The 23,599-nt window shown below is 66.7% G+C and overlaps 3 protein-coding genes across 4 annotated transcripts; all 3 read right to left on the minus strand.

Annotated features, from left to right (window-relative positions):
• Positions 1-266: 266 nt before the first annotated feature.
• UCN (urocortin) lies at positions 267-578 on the minus strand. Its single transcript, XM_050330915.1, has one exon. The coding sequence runs from the start codon at positions 564-566 to the stop codon at positions 267-269; it is 300 nt and encodes a 99-aa protein (XP_050186872.1). The 5' UTR covers positions 567-578.
• Positions 579-3,358: 2,780 nt separating this feature from the next.
• MPV17 (mitochondrial inner membrane protein MPV17) lies at positions 3,359-9,769 on the minus strand. Its single transcript, XM_050330899.1, has 7 exons — positions 9,616-9,769; positions 6,406-6,521; positions 6,064-6,156; positions 5,727-5,822; positions 4,247-4,279; positions 4,080-4,132; positions 3,359-4,004 (listed from the first exon to the last, which is right to left on the minus strand). The coding sequence occupies exons 1-7, from the start codon at positions 9,686-9,688 to the stop codon at positions 3,935-3,937; spliced, it is 534 nt and encodes a 177-aa protein (XP_050186856.1). The 5' UTR covers positions 9,689-9,769; the 3' UTR covers positions 3,359-3,934.
• CAD (carbamoyl-phosphate synthetase 2, aspartate transcarbamylase, and dihydroorotase) lies at positions 9,730-23,428 on the minus strand. 2 transcript variants are annotated; one of them, XM_050330897.1, is made up of 45 exons: positions 23,308-23,428; positions 22,966-23,105; positions 22,135-22,264; positions 21,795-21,937; positions 21,536-21,677; positions 20,880-21,051; positions 20,617-20,802; positions 20,405-20,517; positions 20,140-20,285; positions 19,914-20,045; positions 19,482-19,715; positions 19,178-19,399; positions 18,649-18,837; positions 18,318-18,442; positions 18,105-18,238; positions 17,916-18,028; positions 17,565-17,815; positions 17,248-17,494; positions 17,061-17,159; positions 16,721-16,945; positions 16,464-16,646; positions 16,159-16,377; positions 15,900-16,067; positions 15,646-15,828; positions 15,469-15,573; positions 15,144-15,392; positions 14,859-14,940; positions 14,509-14,675; positions 14,202-14,366; positions 13,993-14,124; positions 13,708-13,909; positions 13,439-13,629; positions 13,230-13,370; positions 13,025-13,120; positions 12,815-12,956; positions 12,645-12,692; positions 12,135-12,179; positions 11,869-12,023; positions 11,683-11,757; positions 11,370-11,582; positions 11,020-11,145; positions 10,782-10,937; positions 10,610-10,711; positions 10,433-10,527; positions 9,730-9,862 (listed from the first exon to the last, which is right to left on the minus strand). In XM_050330897.1, exons 1-45 carry the CDS (start codon positions 23,390-23,392, stop codon positions 9,760-9,762), a joined length of 6,771 nt encoding a protein of 2,256 aa, XP_050186854.1. In that variant the 5' UTR covers positions 23,393-23,428; the 3' UTR covers positions 9,730-9,759. The 2 variants fall into 2 exon arrangements, with proteins under 2 accessions (XP_050186854.1, XP_050186855.1); XM_050330898.1 differs by lacking the exon at positions 12,645-12,692.
• Positions 23,429-23,599: the final 171 nt, after the last annotated feature.

Below are 23,599 nucleotides of genomic sequence, written 5' to 3' on the forward strand. Positions count from 1 at the left end.
CCAGCTGCCCCCACCTCGCACTTGCTCACGCCTCGGGTTTCCACCACGTTTTATTACCAAATCGGTGCAGGACCGTCCCGGGGCCGGTTCTGCTCCCACTCGCCCCAGCGCCGGGGCTGAGGAGGGTGCAGCCGGTGCCGGTGTGGGTGGTTTGCCGGTGAGGCGCCGGGCGCCCCACAGCGCAGAGGCCGAGGCGGTGGCCAGAGGCCGGTGCAGACCCGGGGTTACGGGGGTTCCCGGGGGGTCCGGCGGTCCCGGAGGGAGGGTCAGCGCCCCACGGCGTCGAGGATGCGGCGGTTGGAGTCGGCGCGGGCGCGCTGGCTCTGGGCGCGGGCGAGGAGCAGGAGATGCCGCAGGAGGTGGAAGGTGAGGTCGATGGAAAGTGGCGGCTCGTCCCGCCGCCCTCTCCACGGCCCCAAGGCCGGCGATGCCAGCGGCGGCCAGAGAGGGCGGCCCCGAGCCCCGAGCCCGGCCGCCGGGACGGAGCCGTCGGTGGTGGCGGGAAGGGCGGCGACGGGCGGCGGGCGGGCGAGCAGCAGCAGGAGGGTGAGCAGCGCCCGTAGCATCCTCGGTCCCTCCGAACCTGTGAGTCCGGGGACTCAGTGTCACAGTAGAGACCGAGGCGGCTGTGGGGGCTCGACGGGAATCGCGTCCCCGGCGGTGCGGGGACCGCCTCGGGCGCGGTGCCCCCATCCCGCCCGGCCGCCCCGTCCCATCCCCGCTGCGCCTTCCCGACCCCGGCCCGGCGCTGTCCCCGCCCGGTGCCCAAGCCCCGGCCCGTACCCGGTGCGCTGTGCCCGTTCCCTGTTGCTGCCGGTGCTGGCGGCGGAGAGAGCACGGTCCGTCCCGCGGGAGCTGAGCCGGCGGCGCGGCCGGGGGTTATATCGGCCCCGGAGCCCGGGCTGACGTCAGCGCCGGGCACGCACCGGGCGGCGGGGGCGGGAGCGGGGGCACGGGGGCGGCGGGGAGCGGGTCCCTGGCGGCAGGAAGGGGCTGTGGGGCAGCGGGACGGCGGGGCAGACCGTGCTCTCCGCGGTGTCGGAGGTCGCCGGTCCGGTTCCGTTCCGGTGCCCGACAGAGGGGCTCGGTGGGGCAGCGGCCGGTGCCAGCAGGTGCCTTGGGTCGCGCTGCCCCCCGCTCCCCCGGCGCCCCTGTTCCCTCACTCCCGGCTCTGCGCCCCCCGCAGCCCCCTTCTCCGCCGCTGTCCACGGTGCTGAACGGCCGGGCTGGGCCGTTGAGATGTGCCGGTCATCTGAACCGGTGAGCTCCCGGTGAGCTGTACCGGTGAGTTCCCGGTGAGCTGTACCGGTGAACTGCCGGTGAGCTGTATTGGGCTGAGCCGCGCCTCCTCGCCGAAGGACGGCCGCGTAGCCGGGCACAGCAGCAGCCTCAAACAGCGGCGTCCTGAGCAGGGAACGTGGGCGGCTGCAGGGGGATCCCTGGGTGTGAGGGGACCAGCAACCCCGGGCACCAGCAACTCCAGGACAGGACGGTCATGGATGAGGGACCCCCCGCCTGGCTGTGGCCCCGTGCCCTGGGGAAGAGTGGGTGCTGCCGAGGTCAAACCGCGGGGCCGGAGCTGCAGACACCCCAAAGCACAGCGGCAGCATCGGCCAAGTTCTGTGAGTCATAGAGCAGAGACACCGGAGTCGGCAGCGCCGTGCTGGATGCAGGGTGTTCCGATGGGGCACCAGCACCGCTGCCAAACGGTGAGGTGGCTGCTAGTGCTTCACATCACTGCTGGCAGGCCCCCTGAGTGCACCACACACTGCTGGCAGACCACCGAGTGCTTCTCACTGCTGCTGGCAGACCCCCGAGTGCACCACACCACTGCCAGCAGACCCCCGAGAGCAGATCCCCGAACCCCAACTGCAGACAAGCAACACCCAGAACCGACGCCAGTGCAGGTGCCCAGCTAGGCCCAGATTGGCTCCTTCCACAGTGCCAGTGTTGGGCAGATCTAGGGACAGAGGCTCAGTCTGGCCCCTTGCACGGTGTGTCTGACACCAGGTGGCACAGGGGCAGTGGGGCACAACCCTGTCCGCAGCAAGGCAGCATACAGTGCCATGCCCCCGTGACGTGATCTGGCGTGAAGGCTGGCACCCGGCACCGCTTCCCACAGCGGCAGGGCAGAGCCCTCAGCAGGGACTGGGCTCAGCCCCCCAAGCCTTGGCAGCCCCATGCCGTGGGGCAGCTACTCCTGGGGATAAGTGGCTCATGCCACGTGGCTCATGCCATGCTTGCAGCTCACTTACTGCTGACACCCCAGAGCCTCCTGTACCCCCAGACAGAGCTGCAAGAGACTCAGTTCCTCGGGGTTGCAAAATCTCCTGGTCCCAGCCCTGTGCTGCTCTACCGAGTGCTGCTGGGGGCAGCTGCAACAAACCCTTTCCATCCCTCACCCCTCAGGAAAGGGCCAGCAGCTGGGTGGGCTCTGTGGCCCCATCCCCAAATGGGTGCACAGGGTCCTGAGCAGAATTCGGCTCCTCCATGCTTCAGGTTGTACTCACCTGCCTAGAGTAGCCCCAAAGCCTGGCTTGGTGCAGGGCCAGCCCAGGGCAGGAGTGTGAAGGTGAGGGAGGAAGGACAGATGGTGCATCCTCTCCATAAGGGCCATGCCGGCAGCCCACAGAACCCAGTCAGTGCCAGCAACCAGGGGATGGCTCCATCCAGCTGCCTGGGGCTGCCACAGTGCAACCAAGGGGGCTGGGGCTCAAGGCCCTGCAGGGGTGATGTGAACTGTCGTGGTCTCACCAGCTCCACTCGGAGCTCCTGGTTGGGATGTGCTGCGTGAGCTGGGTCATGTCTGCTCACTGCTGGTGCAGGGTGAGCACGGACACACATCCACACAGGGCAGCAGTGCTGGTGGTGGCAGCCCTGTGGGGCTCCTCACTGACAGGACACGCAGGTTTGTCTCAGACATGTGACTGAGCTGGGCGCTGTCCCAGACCCAGCTTCAGCCCTACTCCCCACCCTTCCCACAGCCTCCCTGGATGCACAGCCCTGCACTGAGCACACCCTGACCCTGGAGGGACTCTGCACCCAGCACTGGAACCCTGGTACCATTCACCTCATCCCACTGTTCTGTAGCAGTGAGGGTACTGTCACAGCCCATGGAACAGCTGCAGTGGGACCTGGAGGTCCCCTAAGCCACAATACACCCTCTGCTAGAGCCCCCTCTCCTCACCCAGTCAGTGGGGCAGCTCACCCCATCAGCCTGCAGTCCAAAGCCCCACACTCAGTGCCCTGGGACAAGGCACAGTGGAGCTGCCGATCTATAACACAGGAATGGCTGCTCTGGAACTGCTTTGGCATGGCCTGGAGCGATTGCCAGGTCACGAGCGTGAGTGCCACAGAATCAAGAGTGGAAAATACCATTTATTGGAGCCACAGCAAACCCCGTTTTCAGGGGAAGCACCCCCAGACTGCAGTGACCCCAGCTCTGTGCCCATGGTACTGCCAGCTCAGGGCCAGCCCTGGCCCAGTGGTACTCCCACTCCTCCTTCCTCCAGGGCTGCACCATGGGGAAGGGCAGAGTGATGCATGGGGCACAAGGACTCTGTGCAGGCAGGGGCCAGGAGATTATTGAGCATGATGGAGAAACACATTGCAGACAGAGCTGCCTGCCACCCGGTACAGTCAGAGCTGGAGCCGGAGCTGGAGCCAGAGCCACTCCAGGCCTCTGGAAATGGAGCCTGAGCCACTCCAGGTCTGTCTTGGGGTGACCTGGCACCATCTTCTCCCCAGTGTGTCCCTGGGGCAGTGGGGGCTGTGGTGATGGTGTCTCCCCAAGGACAGAGCGGGACAGCTGCTGCCAGCACCCTGCCTGTTTCAGCCTGGCCACAGCCACAGGCACCCACTCAAAGGGCTCCAGAGGTGCAGCAGGGTGAGGCAGCACATAGGCTGGGGACAGGGGTGGGACATGGCTTCTGCCTCACATCTGATTTGCTTTCCAGGAGAGGTAGCAGTTCCAGATGATGGCGACGCACTGGACAACAGCCAGCCTGGGGACAGAGGGGACAGGGTCCTCAGCCACCGGTCAGGAGGCCAGGGGCTAGGGGCCAGAGCCACAACACTACCTGTGCTGCAGGGGCACGAAGTAGAAGTTTGCAATCTGCACGGGCGGCCAGATCTGGGCAGAGAAGGGGAGAGCAGTGAGGGGCCCTGCCAGCGTCTGTGCCCCGCGCCCACCCTTGCCTGGCACCTCGGGGATGGGGTAGGGACACAGGTACCTGCCAGCACTCACACAGTAGTTGGTCATCAGGGCGTCTGTGTAGTCCTGCAAGAGAAACGAGGTCTGAGCAAGCAGAGGGCTCCCATCCCCACTATGGCACACACAGGGCCCCCACAGCCCTGTCCATGTCTCCCACAGCTGTGCCCACGGGGGTGATGGGGACAGGGCAGCCACAACCACCCTCTCCCCACTGAGAACCCTCTGTGCCACAGCCAGGGCAGGCAGCTCCTCTCCCCAGTGTGGGCTGTAAGTCCCTGTTCCGCCCCGCACGCCCCCAGGCCCCTCCCAGGCATCCTGAGGCAGCGATGGGGAAGGGCACTGAGCCAGGATATCCATCCTGGGAGCCCGAGGTGCCGTCCTTCCTGTCCTCGTGCTGCAGCCGTGGCCGTGCCGCATCCCGGCCCCACGGCAGCAGGACGAGTCCCTCATCCAGCCTGGTCGTGACTCAGCCAGGAGCCCGGGCTCCTCCTGGTGCTGGCTGACAGCCCAGGACGGGGCGAGCAGGCACAGGGTGATGGATGCTCTGCTGACGCTTCCTCTGCGTGGGGAAAAGCGGATGTGCCCCAAGCCAGGGGTGAAGGTGCTGCCAGCACCATTGCCCAAAACCCCCCCTCCACGGTAGCTGGGAGCTACAGCCTGCGGGAATCACCCACCACGGCAGGATGCTCTGGGGGAGGTGAGGCAAGATCCATGGCACCAGCTGGTCAGGATGCATCAGGAGCGGATGGACAAGAACTCGTGGGGTGCTGCCTGCAGTCAGGACCTCTCCACGTGTGTCTCTGGGGTGCCTTGGAGCACCCCATACCCTAGCTGTGGCTCGTGCAGAGCTTGGAGAAAGCAGAGATGACACAATCCTGCCCCAGGATCTGCTCCCTGCACCCCGGGGGAGATGAGGGGCACACACTGGCAGCCCAGCAGGCAGCGGGCTGGTGCCTGGGGGTGGCACCTCACCGAGGAACGAGCTCCGGGTAATAGCATGGCATCTGGCCGTAGCAGAGCTGCAGCCCAGGCCAGTGGGTCTGGCTGGGCTGGGACCCTTCACATGCAGCCCTGGCAGTGGTGCATGAGGCTGGTGCTGCCATCCCTGGCAGCCAGGTGACCATCCCAGTGAACCTCATCCCATGGCATGTGGCACCCGCTCCCCGGTGACTCACGCTGGACACGCTGACTCAGCACTCGCACTGGTTTCCAACAATCAGTGCTAATGGGAGCCAGCCAGGAGCAGGGCCGGACGGCATGCAGGAGCCCATGGTCTCTGTGCCCAGCACAGGTGGGACCCTGGTGCCACACCACAGGAAAGGCCATGGTGCCAGAACCTGGAGAACTGGCAGCACCAGGCACCTGATGCCCCCAGGGCCCTCAGACCCACAGCCTGGGTGTGGGAACAGCCACGAATGGGAGCAGCAGCCAGCGCCAGTGCACTGGGAGGAGCTGCCAGGGCCTCCCCAGTTGCCCAAGGCCCCCCCATCCACTCCAGGGCAGCAGCACATACCTGCTGGATCTTGGACCAGTTATCCTGCACTGACAGCCCGTTTGTGGCCCCTGTGATGGCCAGGAAGCAGCCAAGGAAACACGGCGCGAAGCACCCCTGCGAGAGAAGGAGCTGGGGCCGATGCCGAGGCGTTTGTGGTACTTGGAGCTGGGCTGGCCATGGGCAGTCCCTGCGACCCTGCCCACCCCAACCCTCCACCACGGTGGGGCTTGGCTCAGCTCAGGCACACATACACTCATGGAATGAGATGGAAATTTGCCACAGGAATATGGCTGCACCCATCACCCTATCTTGCTGCTCCAGCCCGATGTGACACCCTCACCCACGTCACACCAACCTGGTCCAGAACCATCTTCTTCACAGCCACGACTCTTGTGTTCCCCGGGATGAGCCGATCCAGGATCCTGTACCAGCTGCCCACAACAGGGCCCTGCAGGAGCCAGGAGGTGAGGAGCAGCACCTGCCCTCACTAGCCAAGTGGGCTCCAGAGCTGGTTATATGGGCCCAAGACCACCGGGATGGACTTGTCCTGCCTTCCCCTGGGCTGTGCTGCTGTGCTCCAGGGAACCAGCTCTGCCCACAGCTGCCAGAGGTGGTACCAAGATGTCCCAGCTCACACTGGGGGGCACCACAGCAAAGAGCCCCTGATCCCATCCCATCCTACCGCGCTGGCACTCACCACAAAGCAGAAGCCAATGGCCAACATTTTCAGGGTGCGGGTGCCCTGGTGCCCATGCAGCCCCCGCCGCTCCACCAGCTGCTGTGCGATCACATCCCCAGCTCCCATGAGGGCCCCTGCGACCAGCACAGCCCATTCAGGTGGACGAGATCCCCCACATGTCCTGCCCACGGCCAGGCCCCCTCCCCCAGTGCTACTGCTGCTTCCCTGCCCTGGGACACCTGAGCCTGCTCTGGCCCTGCCAGCTCCACCCCAGCTGCAGCCCCTCACTGCCTGCACTGAACCCTGCTGAGCATCTCTGGCCAAAAGGGTGCCCGGCTGCCCCTCCTCCTGCTGCCCCGGGCACAGGGCTGACCTGCTGTGAAAGACTGATTAACACCCATCACCCAGGCCCTGCGGTGCCTGGGGCTCTCAGGACAGTCCACCCGGCTGCTGCCTGTGCTCCCCACCACAGTCTCTCCTGAGCCTCTCCCAAACCTCTCCCTGTGCACTGGGCAGGCTCTCCCGACTGCAATCCCTCTCTGGAGACCCATTCTCTGCCTGTGCCCCTGCCAGCAGCCAGGATACACGGGATGTGCTCCCCACTGCCCGGGCTGCCCCAGCCCCTCACTGTGGCCGGCTGCTGGCATGGCTTCCTGGCCCTGTTTCCAGATCAGTGTCCCCCGTGGGGTGCTGCCTGGCTGGGCCTCTGGCAGCTCTTGTTCCATTTGACACCCCTGACCCCTTCGACGCACATTGGCTGGCCTGGAGCTGCCCCCCAGCCCCAGTGTTGCTCCCCCTGGCCCTGGCAGCTCCTGTTCACTCCCCCCGCTCCTCCCAGGACAGTTCCCAGGCAGGTCTCCAGCCCCACTGCTGCTCTGCTCCGTCCTGAGCCCAGCAAGCCCTTGGCCTGCAGAGCACCAGCCTCAGCACCCCCTGTCCCAGCAGCCCCTATCGTGGTCAACTCAGGGCCAGCCCTATCCCAGGGGCTCCATGAGCAGTTCATGGGGGACCAGGGCCCAGCTCCCTATCCCAACACAGTGCCATGTGGCCCCCAGAGCCTGTGGGCAGGGCAAGCCCGGACTCTGCAGCCCCATGGAGCCCCCAGGCACCTCCTGCTGCCACCTCACAGGCTCCATCTCCCACCCTGGCATCAGCCCCAGGATTTGGGGCTCTGTCCCCTGGCCCAGAGCTCTCTGCACTCACCCATGATGGCAGGGCAGCTCTGCCAGCCCATGGGCTGCAGCAGCACAGGGGAGAGGGTGGCAGCAGGAGCAGGATTCCAGGCCAGCACAGCTGGAGTGCTGGCTGCTCCCACAGGTAGCACTCCCAGGAGCTGGGTGCAGGGGCACGATACACACAGCCATGGCACTACCATTACTCATCCAGCGCTGAAGGCTCCAGGTATGGTGCCCAGCAGTGACAAAGCTGTGCTGGGGGAACAGACCTGTCTCTGCCCAGGGTGCAGCTGGATTCAGCCCCTCACGACAACTTTGGCACCAGTGCTTACCCAGGGTGGCACGGCTGTCTGGGACTGGAGCCTGCAGCCAGGCCAAGCCCAGAGCCAGGGTGCCCAGCTGACCTCCAGGTCGTTGCTCCCACAATCAGAAGATTCTGGACAGGGTCTGAACCTAAGTAGGGCACCGTCTGTACCCCCACAGCAGGAGTGTGGGGCTGCTCTCCACAGGCAGGGAGGGACAGCAAGGTCACGGCTGTGGGCACGTGCTGCTGCCCACTGTGCTCGGCCCTGCCGGCAGCCTGGCCCGGGGCCCAGGATGCAGGAGGCAAAGCCCTGCCCAACCCCACGGTCCTCGGACAGCAGCTCAGGTGGTGAGCGCAGCTGGATGCAGCAGGCACAGCCAACTGCCAGCAGCTCCCTGGCCCAGCCCCAGCTGGCAGCACAGGGGCTCTGGAAGCAGCAAGGGAAAGCAGGGATGGAAGCTGGAATGTGTCCGGCCCAGAGCACAGGAGCTGCATGGACCCCAGCACAGCCAGCAGAGAGGGGCCAAGCTCAGCCATGAACGGGGGTCTGAGAGCAGGAACACTTGACCCCAGCAGTTCTGCCCCAGCCTGGAGGGAATGGCCGTGCCCCCTCAGCTGGGCCTGGGAACCTGCCACAGGCAGGGAGAGCCCAGCCCAAGGGTAGAGCCTCTTCTGGGCCAGGGGAACCACATCCAGCATCAGCCCAGCACCCGCAGGGCAGCCGTGCCCCCCACGGCACAGCCCTGTGCCCCCGGAGGCTGGTGGGGCCCTCAGGGACTGGGCTATGGCAGGGCCAGCTCTGACACAAAGCAGCAACAGGCAGAGCAGGGCTGGAGCTGGAGCCAGCCCAGGACCACACCAAGCCTGCACAGCAGTGGGTGGGGGCCAGGGGGGCACGGGCAGGGCTGGCCCTGGGCAGCCCTCCCAGCTCCACCATGGCCTCTCGCCAGGCACCAGGGGACGTGTGGCCAGCAGTACCCAGCAATAGACTCCATCACATCCCATAAAAGTAACAGCAGGAGCAGCGAGGTGGCCTGGCAGAGCCCCAGCAGCTGGGCAGGGGGGCACTGGGGGCAGCAGGGCCAAGAGCCAGTGGCTGCACCACGAGGGAAGGCCCTGACTTCGGGGTTATGCTTTCCCAGCCTCCTGGGCTGCACACACTGCACAGGCAGGATGGGCTCTCCCACCACCCAGCCACAGTCCCAGCCCCGGGTGGATCGGGGAGCACAAGAAGGGGAGTAGGTGGCAGGGGGCAGAGGTGCCTGGTGCTGAGGGCTGTGAGTCCCTGGGGCAGCAGAGCTGCTGGTCAGTGCCGGGGCAGATTTATGGCACTTCCCAGCCCCGCAAGAAGCAGCACCGTTATGGAAATTCAGGACAGGGCCCTGGGAGCCTCCCCAGGCAGCACCTGTGCCTTCACCCCAGCGCTGGCACACACCCAGCGGGTGCTGTGCCCCTGCACGGGGGCTGCAGCCCACTGAACCCCCAGAGCCAGAACCAGACCCCATCCCCTCCCGGGGGAGCAGAACCCCCACGGCAACCTCTCCCCAGGGCCCGGGGATGAGCGGAGCGAGCCCTTGAACCGTGCAAGACCCTCCTCAGGCCCCCATTAACTCCCCTAGAGCCCGGCGTGGTCCCCGCTCTCTCGGCTGGGCGCGGGGTGCGGCAGCACCCGCCATGTGCCGGGGGTGGGCAGCGAGCCGGGGGGCTCCTGGCGCTGCTCCGGGGCGCCGGGCCGGGCCCGTCCCTTACCGGCCGTGAGCGCCTGTGCCGCCCCGGGGCGCCGCGCCAGCAGCCGCCCGCAGCCCCTCCACAGCGCCGCCATGGCCCGCGTGTCGCGGCGCGATGACGACAGTGGCGGCGCGATGTCGTGTCGCGACCGGGAGCGTTTATTGGTCAGTATCGGCCCAGCACGGTGGCCACCAGCGCCATCCGAATGTACATCCCGTTCTCCGCCTGGCGGAAATACGCGGCGCGCGGGTCCGAGTCCACCTCCACGCTGCGGAGCGACGGCATCAGCGGGCACCGCCCCGGGACCCCCGGAACACTGACTCCCCCCGGGACCCCCGGGCCACCCCGGAACCCCTGACCCCACCGGGATCCCTCGCCCACCCCGGAACCCCTGATACCAACGGGACCTCCGAGCCACCCTGGGACCCCTCACCCCCCGGGACCCCTGATCCACCGGGGACCCTGACAACACCGGGACCCCACACACCACCGGGAGCCCGGACGCCCCCCGGGGACCCCTGATCCACCTTGATCCCTCACCCTACCGGGACCACTGACCCACCGCACACCACAGACCCTGTCTCCCTCCACACCCACCAAGCAACCACAGCCCCCATCACCCTAAGACTCCCTACTCTGCTCAGCACACTGCAGCCCCCAGACCCCTGACCCTGCAACACCAGAGACCCAGATCCCCCAGAGACCCCCACAATCCCCATGCCCTGAGACACCCCACTCATGCCCAGAATATTACATAGCCCATTCCCCCAGACACTAACCCTGAGCCCCCCACCACCCAGTACCCTGCAGCCCCCCTGCCCCTGCTCCCCCCCTCCACCTGATCTCGTTGACACGGGGCAGGGGGTGCATCACCACCATCCTCTCCTTGGCACGGGTCATGATGTGGGGCGTGAGGATGAACTGCCCAAAGCACTGAGAGGGGACACACAGAGCCCTCAGGCGAGGAACCCCCACACCCCCCAAGGGCAGCAGGACCCGGTGTCCCCTCACTCACAGCCTCGTACTCCTCAGCCCGTTCGAAGCGTTCCTTCTGGATGCGGGTCATGTAGAGCACGTCTGTGTCTGGCAGCGCCTCCTCAATGCTCTCAAACTCCTCCTGCGGCGGCACTGTCAGCGGGGTGGGGGGCACAGGGCTGACGGGGCCAGCCCCCCATCCCACTCCTCACCTGCTTGATGCCCCTGGAGGCCACAAAGCTGGTGATGTCAGGAGGCATGCGGAGGCCGGGGGGGGTCACGTAGCGCAGGTTGATGCGGTACAGGGTGAGCAGGCGGGCCAGGGAGTGCACTGTGCGCCCGTGCTTCAGGTCACCCACCATGGTGATCTGGGGAGAGCAGTCAGGTCAGCCTAGCCACGGCCACCCCAGGGCCCAGATGGGCCCTGGCCCCCCAGCCCCAACACCTTACCGTCATGCCATTGACGGTGCCCAGCTCCTCACGGATGGTGAAGATGTCCAGCAGCGCCTGTGTGGGGTGTTCCCCCACCCCATCCCCGGCGTTGATCACCGGCTTGCGGCAGTGCCTGGCAGCCAGCTGGGACCACGGGCAGGGCAGGCAGGGGTGAAGGCAGGCAGAGTTGAGGGCAGGCAGGGTTGAGGTCAGGCCCTACCAGCCCCACGGTGGCAGGACCTGAACCCTGCCCAGCTGGAGACCGTGTCCCTGCCCCATAGTGCAGGTCACTGTCCTCACATCAGGGCAGAGCCCCCAGCACCTCCAGGACAGGATGCGGTCACCCCAGCCCTCCCAGCCCCTCTTACCTCGACAGCGCCAGGCTGCGGGTGCCGCAGCACCAGCACGTCGGCGTAGCAGCACATGGTCTGCACAGAGTCGGCCAGTGACTCGCCCTTCTGCACCGAGGAAGTGGCCTCGGAGAAGGACAGGACGGAGCCACCCAGCCGGCTCATGGCTGCTGCGAAGGAGCTGCTGGTCCTTGTGCTTGCTTCATAGAACATGGTCGCCATCACCTTCCCCTGCAGGGGCCGTGCTGTTACCTAGGGGAGCCCAGCCCGGGACACCCCCATCTGGGACAGGGCTCCCTTTGGCTGCCTGGGGGCCAGGTGCACGGCTCACCTTGAGGATGTCAATGCTCCGCTCCTTCTGCACCAGCATGCGCAGGACGTGGGCCACATTGAACAGGTGGGACAGCTGTGGGGACAGGTGGCTCAGGGGGCGCAGGGTGCAGAAGGCACCGCCAGGGTGCAGAAGGCGCCGCAGCCCCCATGGGCCCCTGGTCCCCGTGCCCACCCACCCAGGCACCTGGTCCTTGGAGAACTGTCTGACAGAGAGAACGTGCTGCCCGACGAGGGGGTTCAGCAGTGGGGAGGTCTGGAAGTGGGGGGAGCGCTGGGGAGAGGCCTGGCGTGGCAGGGGGCCCAGTGGGTTGAAGTGGCTGTCCTGGGTCGCCGCTGCATCTAGGGCACCAAGAGCAGCTGGTGAGCCCACAGGGGTGCCCAGAGGAGCCCAACCACCTGCTGCAGGCCTGGGACCCCCACTGTGGACCCCCAGATCCCCTCTGCACTCACCTAGGTCCGCTGCCTTTCTGCTGGCCTTCTCACGGGCATCCTCGGCTGGGCAGGAGAGGGGAGTGGTGCCGTTAGGGGGTCTGGGGAGCAGCGGCACCCTGGGCCTTGCTGTCCTCCCAGGGTGCTGCTGGTACGGCACAGCCCTCCTGGCACTCGGCAGCACCAGGCAAACCACGTCAGGGCCCACTGCCAGGGTGAAGGCCACCCAAGGACAGGCAGGTCAAGCCCCACATCATGCTGCGCCCCTCTCCCCATGCACCCTGCAATTCCCATATTGGCCACCCCTCAATCACACTGGCAGGCGAGGGGTCCCCGAGGTGCTGTGTGGGCCAGGGCGGGAGCAGAGCAGGCGGCACAGCCATGCCCTGTCCCGTGGCGCCCGGCACCGGGTGCAGGAACGGGCCCACGGTAGGTGGCGCGGGCAGCCCGGGGCCCACAAGGCACCTGGGGGAGGGGATGCACTCATGGGCTGCAGTTAGTGCCATTAGTGAGTCCCCCCCCAAACATTACCGGTGCCTCGGGCGCCCGGGCGGTGCGCGGCTCCCAGCCTCTGGAACGCTGAACGGGACACAAGGGCCGGCGTCAGCGGGGCCGCCCATCCGCGGCCCCAGACCCGGCCCCAGGTAGCGCACCCGCTGCATCCCCCGCCACGCCTGCAGCCCCCGCCGCCGCCCCCCTACCTGGCAGCCCGGGGTCGGAGGCCCGGTGGATGCGGGGTGGGGGGTGGAAGCGCGCGTCGCCCACGGGGCCGGGCCGGCGCGGGCTGGGGGCTCGTCCACGCAGAGTCTCACCAGCTGCATTGTGCCGGGGCTGCTCGGGGGTCTGCAGCGAGAGACCCAGCTGGAGCCAGGGTGGACGGGGACCCCCACCAGCCCCACGCTTCCCAGTACCTTCACAATGTCCTTGGCAGGGGCCACGTGTGGCGGCACCACAGCTCCTGAGGGCCACTTCTTCACGTCTTGCCCATAGCCAGGGGGCACCAGCACCTGCATTCATGGAGGTGATGGGGTTGGGGGTGATGGGGTCGGTGCTGGGGGACCCCTTCAGTGCTAGGGGACCCTGACAACACAGGGGAAAACAGACCCAGGCCCTTACCTGCCCGTCGATGTAGGCAACCTCCCCACGCAGGACCACCCTCCGCACCGTCCCCTTCACCTTCATGCCCTCAAAGGGGGTCCAGCGGGCCTTGGAGAAGGCCGTGCAGCCAGGGATGACCCACTCGTGCTCCAGGTCCACCTGCCAGGACACTGGGTCAGAGGCAGCGGGGCCAGGACCAGACCTGGGACAGGTGGGCAGGGACCCACCTCTACATAGGTGTCCTCCTGCGCTGGCAGCCCAAAGATCTTGCGTGGGTTCTCGCAGAGGCGCTGGACAATGTCCTCCATGCTGAGCCGCCCCTCAGAGACGGCCGTCAGCAGCAGGGGCAGCATCGTCTCCAGGCCAGGGTACCCAGGGGGCGGCTGCTGGCCCTGCTTCTCCTCCAGCGTGTGGGGGGCTGCAGGACAAGGCTGGTCACCAGGGGTTCTCCCCACCCCTTGCCCCCGCCCCGTAGCCACTGTCCCCCAGGGCTCACCGTGGTCTGTGGCGAAGCAGTCGATGGTGTCCATGTTCTCCCAGAGCGCCTCCACATCCCGGCGGGTGCCCAGCACCGGCCGCACAGCTGCCCGACCCTCCCCGAGGCGCCCCAGGTCATCCTGGCTCAGGAAGAGGTGGTGCGGGGCCACCTCACATGTCACTGGGATCCCCCTCTGCTTGGCCGCCTTGATTAGGAGGATCTGGGGGAGCTGCAGTTAGCGGGGGGAACACAAAGGGCCCCACACCCCGACCTTGGAGCCTACTGTCCCCACTCCCAGCTCACCTCCTCCCTGCGGGCCACGTGGCAGATGTGGACGGGGCGCTGGTACAGCTGGGCCACCATCAGCACGGCGGCCACCGTCTGCCGCTCCGCGTGTGCCACGACAGGCAGGTGCTGCGGCCACTGCTCCAGGTGCTGGGGGGAAATGGGGCTGGTGGGCACCAGCACTGGGAGTGGCTCTGCCCCACGCCAGCCCCTCCCCCCCCACTGACCTCCATCCACAGCGACACATCGTCCATCCGCAGGCTGGAGAAGGTGTCGTTCAGGTACATCTTGAGCCCAGCAGCCGCCCCAGCCAGGGGGCCCAGCGCGCCAGCGTTCTCCGAGGAAGCCCCCAGGAAGAGGGCGAAGTCACAGCGGGCCCCAGCCTCAGCCAGCTGTGGGGTGTGAAGTGGTGGGTACCATGGCAGGGCCAGTCCCACCAGGGGCAAGCAAGCCCACTGCAGGCAGTGGGACCACGGCTGGCATGGCAGTGCCTAGGGAGGGGACGTGACCATCAGGCCAGCAGCAGCCCCTCACTTTCTGTGCCAGGGCGAAGGAGGCGGCGTCGGTGATTGCAGGGCTGGTGTTGGGCATGGCACACACCATGGTGATGCCCCCGGCCAGGGCGGCTGCCGTGCCCGATGCGAAGTCCTCCTTGTGGGTGCCACCCGGCTCACGGAGGTGGACGTGCACATCAATGAGGCCTGGGGAGTGTCAGCCTCAGCACCGGCAGCCCCCAGCCCCAGGGGACATGGCAGCACAGCAGGGAAACGTCTCCTCTCCCTGCAGTGCTCACAGATGTGCCCAGCCTGACTCCCAGTGCTGTTCCAGTTCCAAACGGCCCCCCAGGAAGCCCCTGGCCCTGCTGTAGCCCCTGTCCCACCCACCTGGCAGACGGATGAGTTTCTTGGACGTCATGCAGTCCACATGCATCTTCAGTGGGGGTGCTGCCCCGATCTGGCCTAGTGCCTGCAGAAGAGACAGCAGCTGTGAGGCAGGACCCCAGGCCAGGGTAACAACAGCTGCCCGAGTTGGACCCCAAAAGCAAGCCCTGCACAGCCATGACTGCACACACTGCCCGCCCCACAGCACCCACACCAGGACTTCCATAACCTCCCTTCGCTCCCTTCCACCGCACACACTCCCTGGGGCCCCCATGCGTCCCTGCCCACCTCCACGAAGAGCTTTGTGCACTTGATGTCGATGATGAGGGGCACGGAGTAGTCGACGGCCAGGCGCCGGGTGCGGTACCCCTTGGTGACAAAGGAGGAGAGCCGGCGGCCCCCCGAGTTGCGCATCGACAGGTTGATGACCATCTCGAAGTGGTTCTCAGCCAGGTAGTCCAGGATGCTGCGCTGGGTCTCCCGGGTGCCAGCCTCGCTGCCATCAGCCTCCTCGAAGTGCCAGTCCACGGCCTTCACCTGCAGGCAGTGACCCTGTCAGGGCCCCCCACTCCCCCCAGGGGTGCCCCTGGCCCCACAAGCCCCCAGCTCCGACCTTGATGCCATGCTCAGTGTAGAAGTCGGCGGTGCCAAGGCTGGCATACAGGTTGTAGCCGAGGGTCTCCAGCCTCCGCACCGTGGGCAGCAGCTCGGCTTTGTTCTGCAACAAGATGGGGGCCTGTCAGAGGGCAGAGGGGAAACCCTGACCCCCCAGCATAGTCCCCACACACACCTTGTAGCTGCCAATGGTCAGCAGGATGTTTTTCTTGGGGATCTTGAAGCCGGTGCTGAGCATGGCCTTCAGGTATGCCTCACAGCGGTTCTCCCCAAAGCAGGCCACCTCGCCCGTGCTCGTCATCTCCACCCCCAGCACCACATCAGCACCCGCCAGGCGTGAGAAGGAGAACTGGGGCACCTGGGGGCAGTGCGGGGCTCAGGGGCTGCCCAGCCCCACGCCCCAGCCTAGCCTCCACGGCCCCTGCTCACCTTGACACCTACAATGCCCGTGCCCATCATCAGCCCCACGGGCTCCACATCCTCGCCCATTATCACCTGGGTGGCCAGAGCCACCAGGTCCACCCCCAGAGTCTTGGACACGAAGGGGAAGGAGCGGGAGACACGGACATTGCACTCGATCACCTTCAGCTGGTCATCCTGGGAGAGGGGATGGAATGAGGCACAGTTGGGACACGAGGTGTTCTCCCACCGGCACTCTGTGCCCCAGCACGGCCCCCAGTCCCTGTACCTTGGCGATGAGTTGCAGGTTGAAGGGTCCCGTGACCTGCAGCTCCTGCCCGATGGCGTGGACAATGGCTGTTATGCGCTCCAGGGTCTTGGGAGTGATGTCCTGGGGGGGCGTCACCAGTGTGGCATCGCCTGAGTGCACCCCGGCGTTCTCCACGTGCTCCGAGATGGCGATGGCCACCACAACACCGTCACAGGCCACCGCGTCCACATCGATCTCCTGTGCGGGGGAACACGGTCACGGCCTGTCACTGGGGGACAGGGCTCTCAAGGTGCCCTGGGGCCGGAGCAGCCCCCTGGACGGACCTTGGCCTCTTGGATGAACTTGGAGATGACAACAGGCTGCTCCTTGGACACGGCCACAGCATTGCTCAGGAACTTTTCCAGGTCGCTGTCCGAGTAGGCCACGTTCATGGCAGCACCGCTCAGCACGTAGGAAGGGCGCACGACGCAGGGGTACCCCACCTTGCAGCAGAAGTACTTGGCTGACTGCAAGAGATGGAACCTCAGGAGATGCTCTGAGGGTCATCCCGAGCCAGCCCATCTCCCTCACCAGGCCCCACCTCCATGTCAGAGAGGTTCTTCCAGAGGGGCTGGCTGATGCCAATGGAGTCGAGCAGGCGGGAGAACTTGAAGCGGTTCTCAGCCGAGTCGATGGCCTCTGGGGAGGTGCCCAGGATGCGACACTGCTGCCGGTGCAGGGCCATGGCGATGTTGTTGGGCAGCTGCCCACCCATCGACAGGATCACGCCCTCAGGGTTCTCCAGCTCATAGATATCCATCACCACCTGCGGCACCACACGGTGCAGGGGGATGGTTTGGACAGGGCCATGGCAACCCTTACCCAGTCCCATGGCGGGCAGAACCCCCGCCCCACAGCGGGCAGGGCTCCAACCCCCTCACCTCAAAGGAGATCTCGTCAAAGTAGAGGCGGTCACACATGTCATAGTCGGTGCTCACTGTCTCAGGGTTGTAGTTCACCATGATTGTCTTGAAGCCCATCTACTGGGGGTGGGACAAGGTGAGCCCAGGGCCCCCCACCCCTCTCTGACCCACCCCCTCTCCCAGAGGGTGCTGGGGCCCGTCCGACCTTGCGGAGCTCCTGGATGCAGCCGACAGCACACCAGTCAAACTCGACGCTGCTGCCAATACGGTAGACGCCAGAGCCGATGACCATGACGTGGGGCTCGTGGAAGGTCAGGTCGTGCTCGGAGCCATTGTAGGTCAGGTACAGGTAGTTGGTCTGGGCCGGCCACTCCGCCGCCACCGTGTCGATCTGCTTCACCACTGGCAGGATCTTCAGGTCACGCCGCATCTTCCGCACGGCCAGCTCAGTGCTGCACAGGGCTGGGTGAGCACCAGGACTGGGGCAGGGGGCAGGGCGGGGCCGCCCCTTCCCCGACTCACCTGAGCACGGCCAGGGCCACCTGCTTGTCGGAGAAGCCGAGCTGCTTGGCGCGCTTGAGCACGGTGGGCGGCATGGTGCCCTGCTGGCCGCGGTACGACTCCAGCAGCACCGCGTGGTCCGCGATGTTCTTCATCTTGTGCAGGAACCACCGGTCAATCTTGGTCAGCTCATACAGCCGCTCGATAGAGTACCCGGCCCGCAGCGCCGCCGCCAGCACAAAGATCCGCTTGTCTGTCGGCGTCTCCAGCTCCTGCCAGGCCAGGGGGGTGAGCAGGGCTGGGGAAGGCAGGTGGCCATCTCTCCCCCAGGACTGCACCAGCAGCACAGACTCCCCAGACCCCAGTGCTCACCATGTCTGAGGCTGGCTTCACCATGTGGTCAAAGCCCACACAGTTCTCATCCACCATCCTTAGCGCCTTCTGGAACGCCTCCTCGAAGTTCCTCCCGATGGCCATGACCTCACCTGAAGAAGGAGAGGTGAGCAGCCGGACCCCACACCCACCCTGTGCCCACGGGCGCCGCTGCCCCCCTGCGCTCACCCACGCTCTTCATGGAGCTGCCGATTTTGGTGCTGACACGGAGGAACTTGCTGAGGTCCCAGCGCGGGATCTTCACCACGCAGTAGTCCAGGCTGGGCTCGAAGTTGGCTGTGGTGGAGTTGGTGACGGAGTTCCTGGGGAGGGGACGGAGGTCAGCGGCTGGGGCTGTGCCACCGCGGCAGTGCCTCGTCCTGTGCTGCCGCAGCACCTTACCTGAGGAGGGGCAGGGGAATGCCCAGGGCCAGCTTGGCAGCCACGTAGGCCAGCGGGTAGCCGGTGGCCTTGCTGGCCAGGGCTGAGCTGCGGGAGAGCCGGGCGTTCACCTCAATGATGTAGTACTGTGGGCAGTGGGTGGGCAGGGTCAGCGGGTGCCATGGGGCACGGCTGAGCCGGCAACACGGCCAGACCCGCTGGATCCCAGAGATGCCACAGCATGGGGAGGCTGATGTGGCACAGACTCACGGGGCAGGACCCGGGGCCCCCCAGGGTAGGGCTGGACAGGGGTTGGGAGTGGGACCCAGGACTTTCAGGAAGCTGCTTGCACCTGCTCTGACTCAGGGTTGAGGGCGAACTGGATGTTGCACTCGCCCACGATGCCCAGGTGCTGCACCACCTTGATGGCCGTGCGCCGCAACATGAAGTACTCGGTGTCATTGAGGGTCTGGCTGGGGGCCACCACGATGGACTCGCCCGTGTGGATCCCCAGTGGGTCCAGGTTCTCCATGTTACACACCTGGCAGCGGGGGGGTCACTGTGAGCTGGGGGCTCCCCACCACACCACATGCTGCCCACAGCAGGTCCCTCTCAGTTCCCACCACATCCTACCCTGCCCAGCCAGATCTAGAACACAAGCCCCTGGGACACCCGACGTGTTCAGCCCACTCAGAGCATGGGGGTGCAGGGCTCTGGCTCACAGGCTGCAGCTCCCAGTGGCACACAGGAGCTGTGCCAGCACCACATGAGGCACAGGGGAGCCCTCCCCTGGGACAGGGTCCAGAAGGAGCCCCCCACCCCCAGCACCTGCCCACATCCATCCCCCCTCAGAAGCCCGGAGGTCTCCCCCCATCCCTTACCGTGACACAGTTGTTGTAGGCATCCCGCACCACCTCGTACTCGATCTCCTTCCAGCCCTTGAGGGACTTGTCCACCAGCACCTGGGAGGTGTGGGCGAAGGCCTGGCTCACCAGGGCAACCAGCTCCTCCCGGCTGTTGGCAAAGCCGGAGCCCAGCCCCCCCAGGGCGTAGGCAGAGCGCACCAGCACCGGGTACCCCAAACGCTCGGCCGCTGCCTGCGCCTGCAGGGAACAATGCGGTGATGGTGGGAACGGGAAGAACAGGCCCCTGCCCTGCCCCTTGGCCCCACAGCCCACCGCGAACCTGCTCCAGGGAGGCAGCAGCCTCGCTGGGCGCCACGTGCTCCCCGATCTCTTCCATCTTCTCCACGAAGACCTTGCGATCCTCCGTCATCTCGATGGAGGCAACGGGGGTGCCCAGCACCCGCACACAGTACCGCTCCAGCACGCCCGCCTTGGTCAGCTCCACCCCGCAGTTCAGGGCCGTCTGCCCCCCGAAGGTCAGCAGCACCCCATCGGGGCGCTCATTCCGGATCACCTGGGGGGCACAGGGCGGTGGGACAGGAACCAGGGCAGGTTCTGTGCCCTCCTCCAGCTGCTGCCGTGCCTGTGCTGCCCCTCAAGTCCCTTCCACCCCCACCCAGCCCTCCATGCACCAGCCCCTCAGCCGCCCCCAGCCCAGCCATCCCTGTACCCCCAAACTGCCGCCTCCCAGCTGGCGCCCCAGGGTGCTCACCTGTGTGACGTACTCAGGGGTGATGGGCAGGAAGTACACCTTGTCTGCCAGCCCTTTGGAGGTCTGCACCGTGGCGATGTTGGGGTTGATCAGCACCGTCTGGATGCCCTCCTCCTTCAGTGCTTTTATGGCCTCGTGGGGAACAGAGGGGTCACAGTTGGCAGCCCTGTGCCCCTGCCACCCCAGTGACCCCCACCGCTCCCTGTGCCCTGGGGTGGGTGCTCACCTGTGACCCCGAGTAGTCAAACTCGCCTGCCTGCCCAATGGAGAGGCCGCCGGAGCCCAGGATCAGCACCTTGCGGGGCCGGGCCACGTCTGGGCCTCCTGCCAGCACCTTCGTGTAGGTCAGCCAGTGCTGCAGGCGCTCCCGCACTGGAGGGACACGGCATGCTGGGGATGGGGCTGCAGGGACCCCGGGCACAGCCCTGTCCCACAGCCTCTGCCCCACGGTCCTGCCCACGGCCTCAGCCACCCTTCAGGCTCACACCCACCTGTCTGGGCACTGCCGTCCCCCTTCTGCAGGTCTTGTGCCGCCTCCACGAAGACATCAAAAAGCCCCTCCAGGTCCGTGGGTCCAGCACAGTGCTCGGGGTGAAACTGGACGCTGTGGAGGAGGTCAGGCAGGGCACAGCCCTGGGCCCCCCCTGCACCCCCAGCCACAGCCCCACAACCCCTGGCCCCCCCGCCTCAGCCCCGCACCCACCTGAAGAAGGGCTTGTGCTGGTGGACGAGGCCCTCGTTGGAGCCGTCGTTGGCGTTGGTGAAGAGCGGGGCCCAGCCGGGTGGGAGGTTGCTCACCTCCACCGCGTAGCCGTGGTTCTGCGCCGTGATGAAGCAGCGCTGCGTGTCCTCGTGCAGGCATGGCTGGTTGTGCCCACGATTCCCGTACCTGGGCAGTGGGATGGGTGTCAGGCAGCCCTGGCAGCCAGGACCCCAAGGCGACCCCAGCCGCAGCCCCCCACTCACTTCATCTTGTAGGTGCGGGCACCGAGGGCCAGGGCAAGCAGCTGGTGCCCCAAGCAGATCCCAAAAACCGGCTTGGGCTGAGGCGCGTCCAGCACTCGGCGGAGGTTGGACACCGTCTCCTGGCAGAGCTGCGGGTCCCCAGGGCCATTGCTGATGAACAGCCCATCAAAGTCTGTGTTGAAAGAGCAGTGGGGTCAGAGTGGGGCCCCCCAGCCCCTCAGATGCATGGTAGGGTCCCCCAAGGCCCCCACTGGGTCACAGCACCCCAGCAGTAAAGAACTCGGAGGCCCCAGCCTCCCCCAACACCTCAGCAGGGTCACACCAACACTCGTCCCAGTGGCAGCAATGGACCCCCAGTCCACCATGGCTTCCCTTGCAGTCACATTAGGGCCCCCCAGTAACACAGTCCAGTGCCTCTCATGCCAATCACAGCAAGGCACCCCAAGCCCTTGGCCCCCTCCTGCAGTGTCACACCAAGGGCCCCGAGCCCAAAAGCCCCCAGGATGGACAACACCAAGACTCCTCAGCCCATGGCACAGAGCAGGACACAGGTGCCTACTGCCCCCAGCACCATCCAGCAGACAGCCCCAGCTCCAGACTCTGTCTCCCCACCCCTCGGTGGGACCCCAGGACATCCCTGGTCGGTGTCATCTCACCTGCAGTGTCCAGTGGGTGGTCCCAGGGCACCACGGTGACGGCCGCCCCCCGCTCGCACAGGCACCGCACCTGGTTGTTCTTGAGGCCACAGTCGAGGGCCGTGATGCGCAACGACCCAGCGGGGTTGAACACACGTGGCACCTGCGGGGGGTGGGGGTGGATCACCTGGTCCCCCGCAGGGACCAGCCCTCCGCAGCAAGGGGCTCTGCAGCCCCCATCGCTGCCCCCCAACTCCGCTGAGCCCTCCCCTCCCCATACCTTCAGCGACACCTCCTGCACCAGGTGCTTCTTGCTGGGGTCCTCAAAGGAGAGGCTCCCCTCGGGGGTCCCGTCCAGTACCAGCTTCCCCAGCAGCGTCCCCTTCTCGCGGATCTTCTTTGTCAGCGCCCGGGTGTCCACCCCTGTGGGTGGGCTGTGAGACACAACCCCACAGCCCTCGCCCACCCCAGCGGGACCCTGTGCCCAGGCAGCATTGTCACCCCCAAATCCCAACACTGGGTCGACCTCCATGGGGGCAAATCCCAACACAGGGACAGGACCAGCTCAGAACTCACAGACCCCCAACCCCTAGACCACCCTGCAGTCTCCCCAGTCTCACCTTCCAACCCGGGGATGTTCTGCTCCTTCAGCCACTGGTCCAGGGAGCGGGATGCACTCCAGTGGCTGGGGGTCTCCGAGCACTCGCCCACCACCAGTGCAGCCACATGGATCTTGCTGGACTCGAACCACTGGGGGAGCAGGGCGTGAGCAGGGCCAGGCAGGCGGTCAGTAGCCCAGGAAAAGTCCCAGGGGACATGGATCCCACCCCAGCCCACAGTATGGGACCCATCACCCCCAGTGCTGGGCTGCCACTGCCCCCGCCTTGTCCCACACCCATCCTGGTGAGGCTGAGCCTTGGTCCAGGGGAGGCCTGCTGACAGCAAGACCCCCGGGGTCAGCGTGGGTTGGTCAGCACAGCACAACTAGGCTGGACTCTGCCCCGAGACAGGCAGCCTGGAGGCCGAGGGGCTGGGAGGGGGCTGGGGCCTCGAGCAGGCCCAGCGCTGCCTTGCCCTGGGGGGCCAGGACCCCCAGTCTGCAACGGAGCCCTGGTAAGGACATACACACTGCCCCAGTCCCCAAGTGCTGTGATGGCACTCCAGTCCCAGGTCTCCCCCTGCCCAGACCCAGTCCTTACCATGTCAGAGCACCCTGGACTCTGCTGTGGCTCTGGCCTGGCAGGATCAGAGTCAAGCCTCCACCTGCCACCACATGCCACTCGCTGCCCTGCCCTGGCACCCTGTGCCATTCTGTGTTGTCCTGCCCTGGCACCTCATGCTGCCCATCCCACCGTGGCACCCAGCATCACCCCGTTCAGCCACGTTCTGCCGCGGCACCAGGACGGGACACGCTGCAGCCTGCCCCGCCGCCCCCAGCTCCCCTCGCTCACCCTGCTGAGGCCGAAGGCGTCGGGCTCGTCACGGGGCACGCCGTAGTTGCCGACTAGCGGGTAAGTGAGCACCAGGATCTGCGCCTTGTAGGAGGGGTCGGTGAGGGCCTCGGGGTACCCCACCATGCCGGTCTGGAACACTGCGCGGGGATCGGGATGGGGTTGATGGGACGTCCCGCCGCGGGGCGCGAAGCCGGGCCGATCTCGGGGGACCCCGAGGGGACCGAATCCCCGGGCCGCGACGGACCGGACCGGACCCGCCGCTCCCTCCCATCCCCGTTGCCGGTCTCGGGCCGCCTCCCGACATCCCGGCTCCGGCCCGGCCCCTCCGGCCGCACTCACCGACTTCCCCCGCGGCGGTGGCCCCGGCGGCTCCGAAGGGACGGCCGTGCAGCACCGACCCGTCCTGCAGCACCAGCCGGGCCATGGCGGCGCCACGTGCGCTCCGGAGGCTCCGCGGCGGCGACTGAGCGGCGGCGCGGGGGCGGCGGGAGAATCCGGGGCGGGGCCGCGCCGGGGCCGCCCAGGGCGGGGCGGCGGCACCTGGAGCACCGACCGGGCAGCTCCGCGGGGCGGCGGCGGCGGCGCAGCAACCCGGGGACCGGCCGCGGGTAGGCGAGGAATAGCGGAGCTC

Source organism: Myiozetetes cayanensis, unplaced genomic scaffold (assembly GCF_022539395.1).
Source record: "Myiozetetes cayanensis isolate MyiCay16 unplaced genomic scaffold, myiCay2020 scf45, whole genome shotgun sequence".
Classification (NCBI taxonomy): domain Eukaryota; kingdom Metazoa; phylum Chordata; class Aves; order Passeriformes; family Tyrannidae; genus Myiozetetes; species Myiozetetes cayanensis.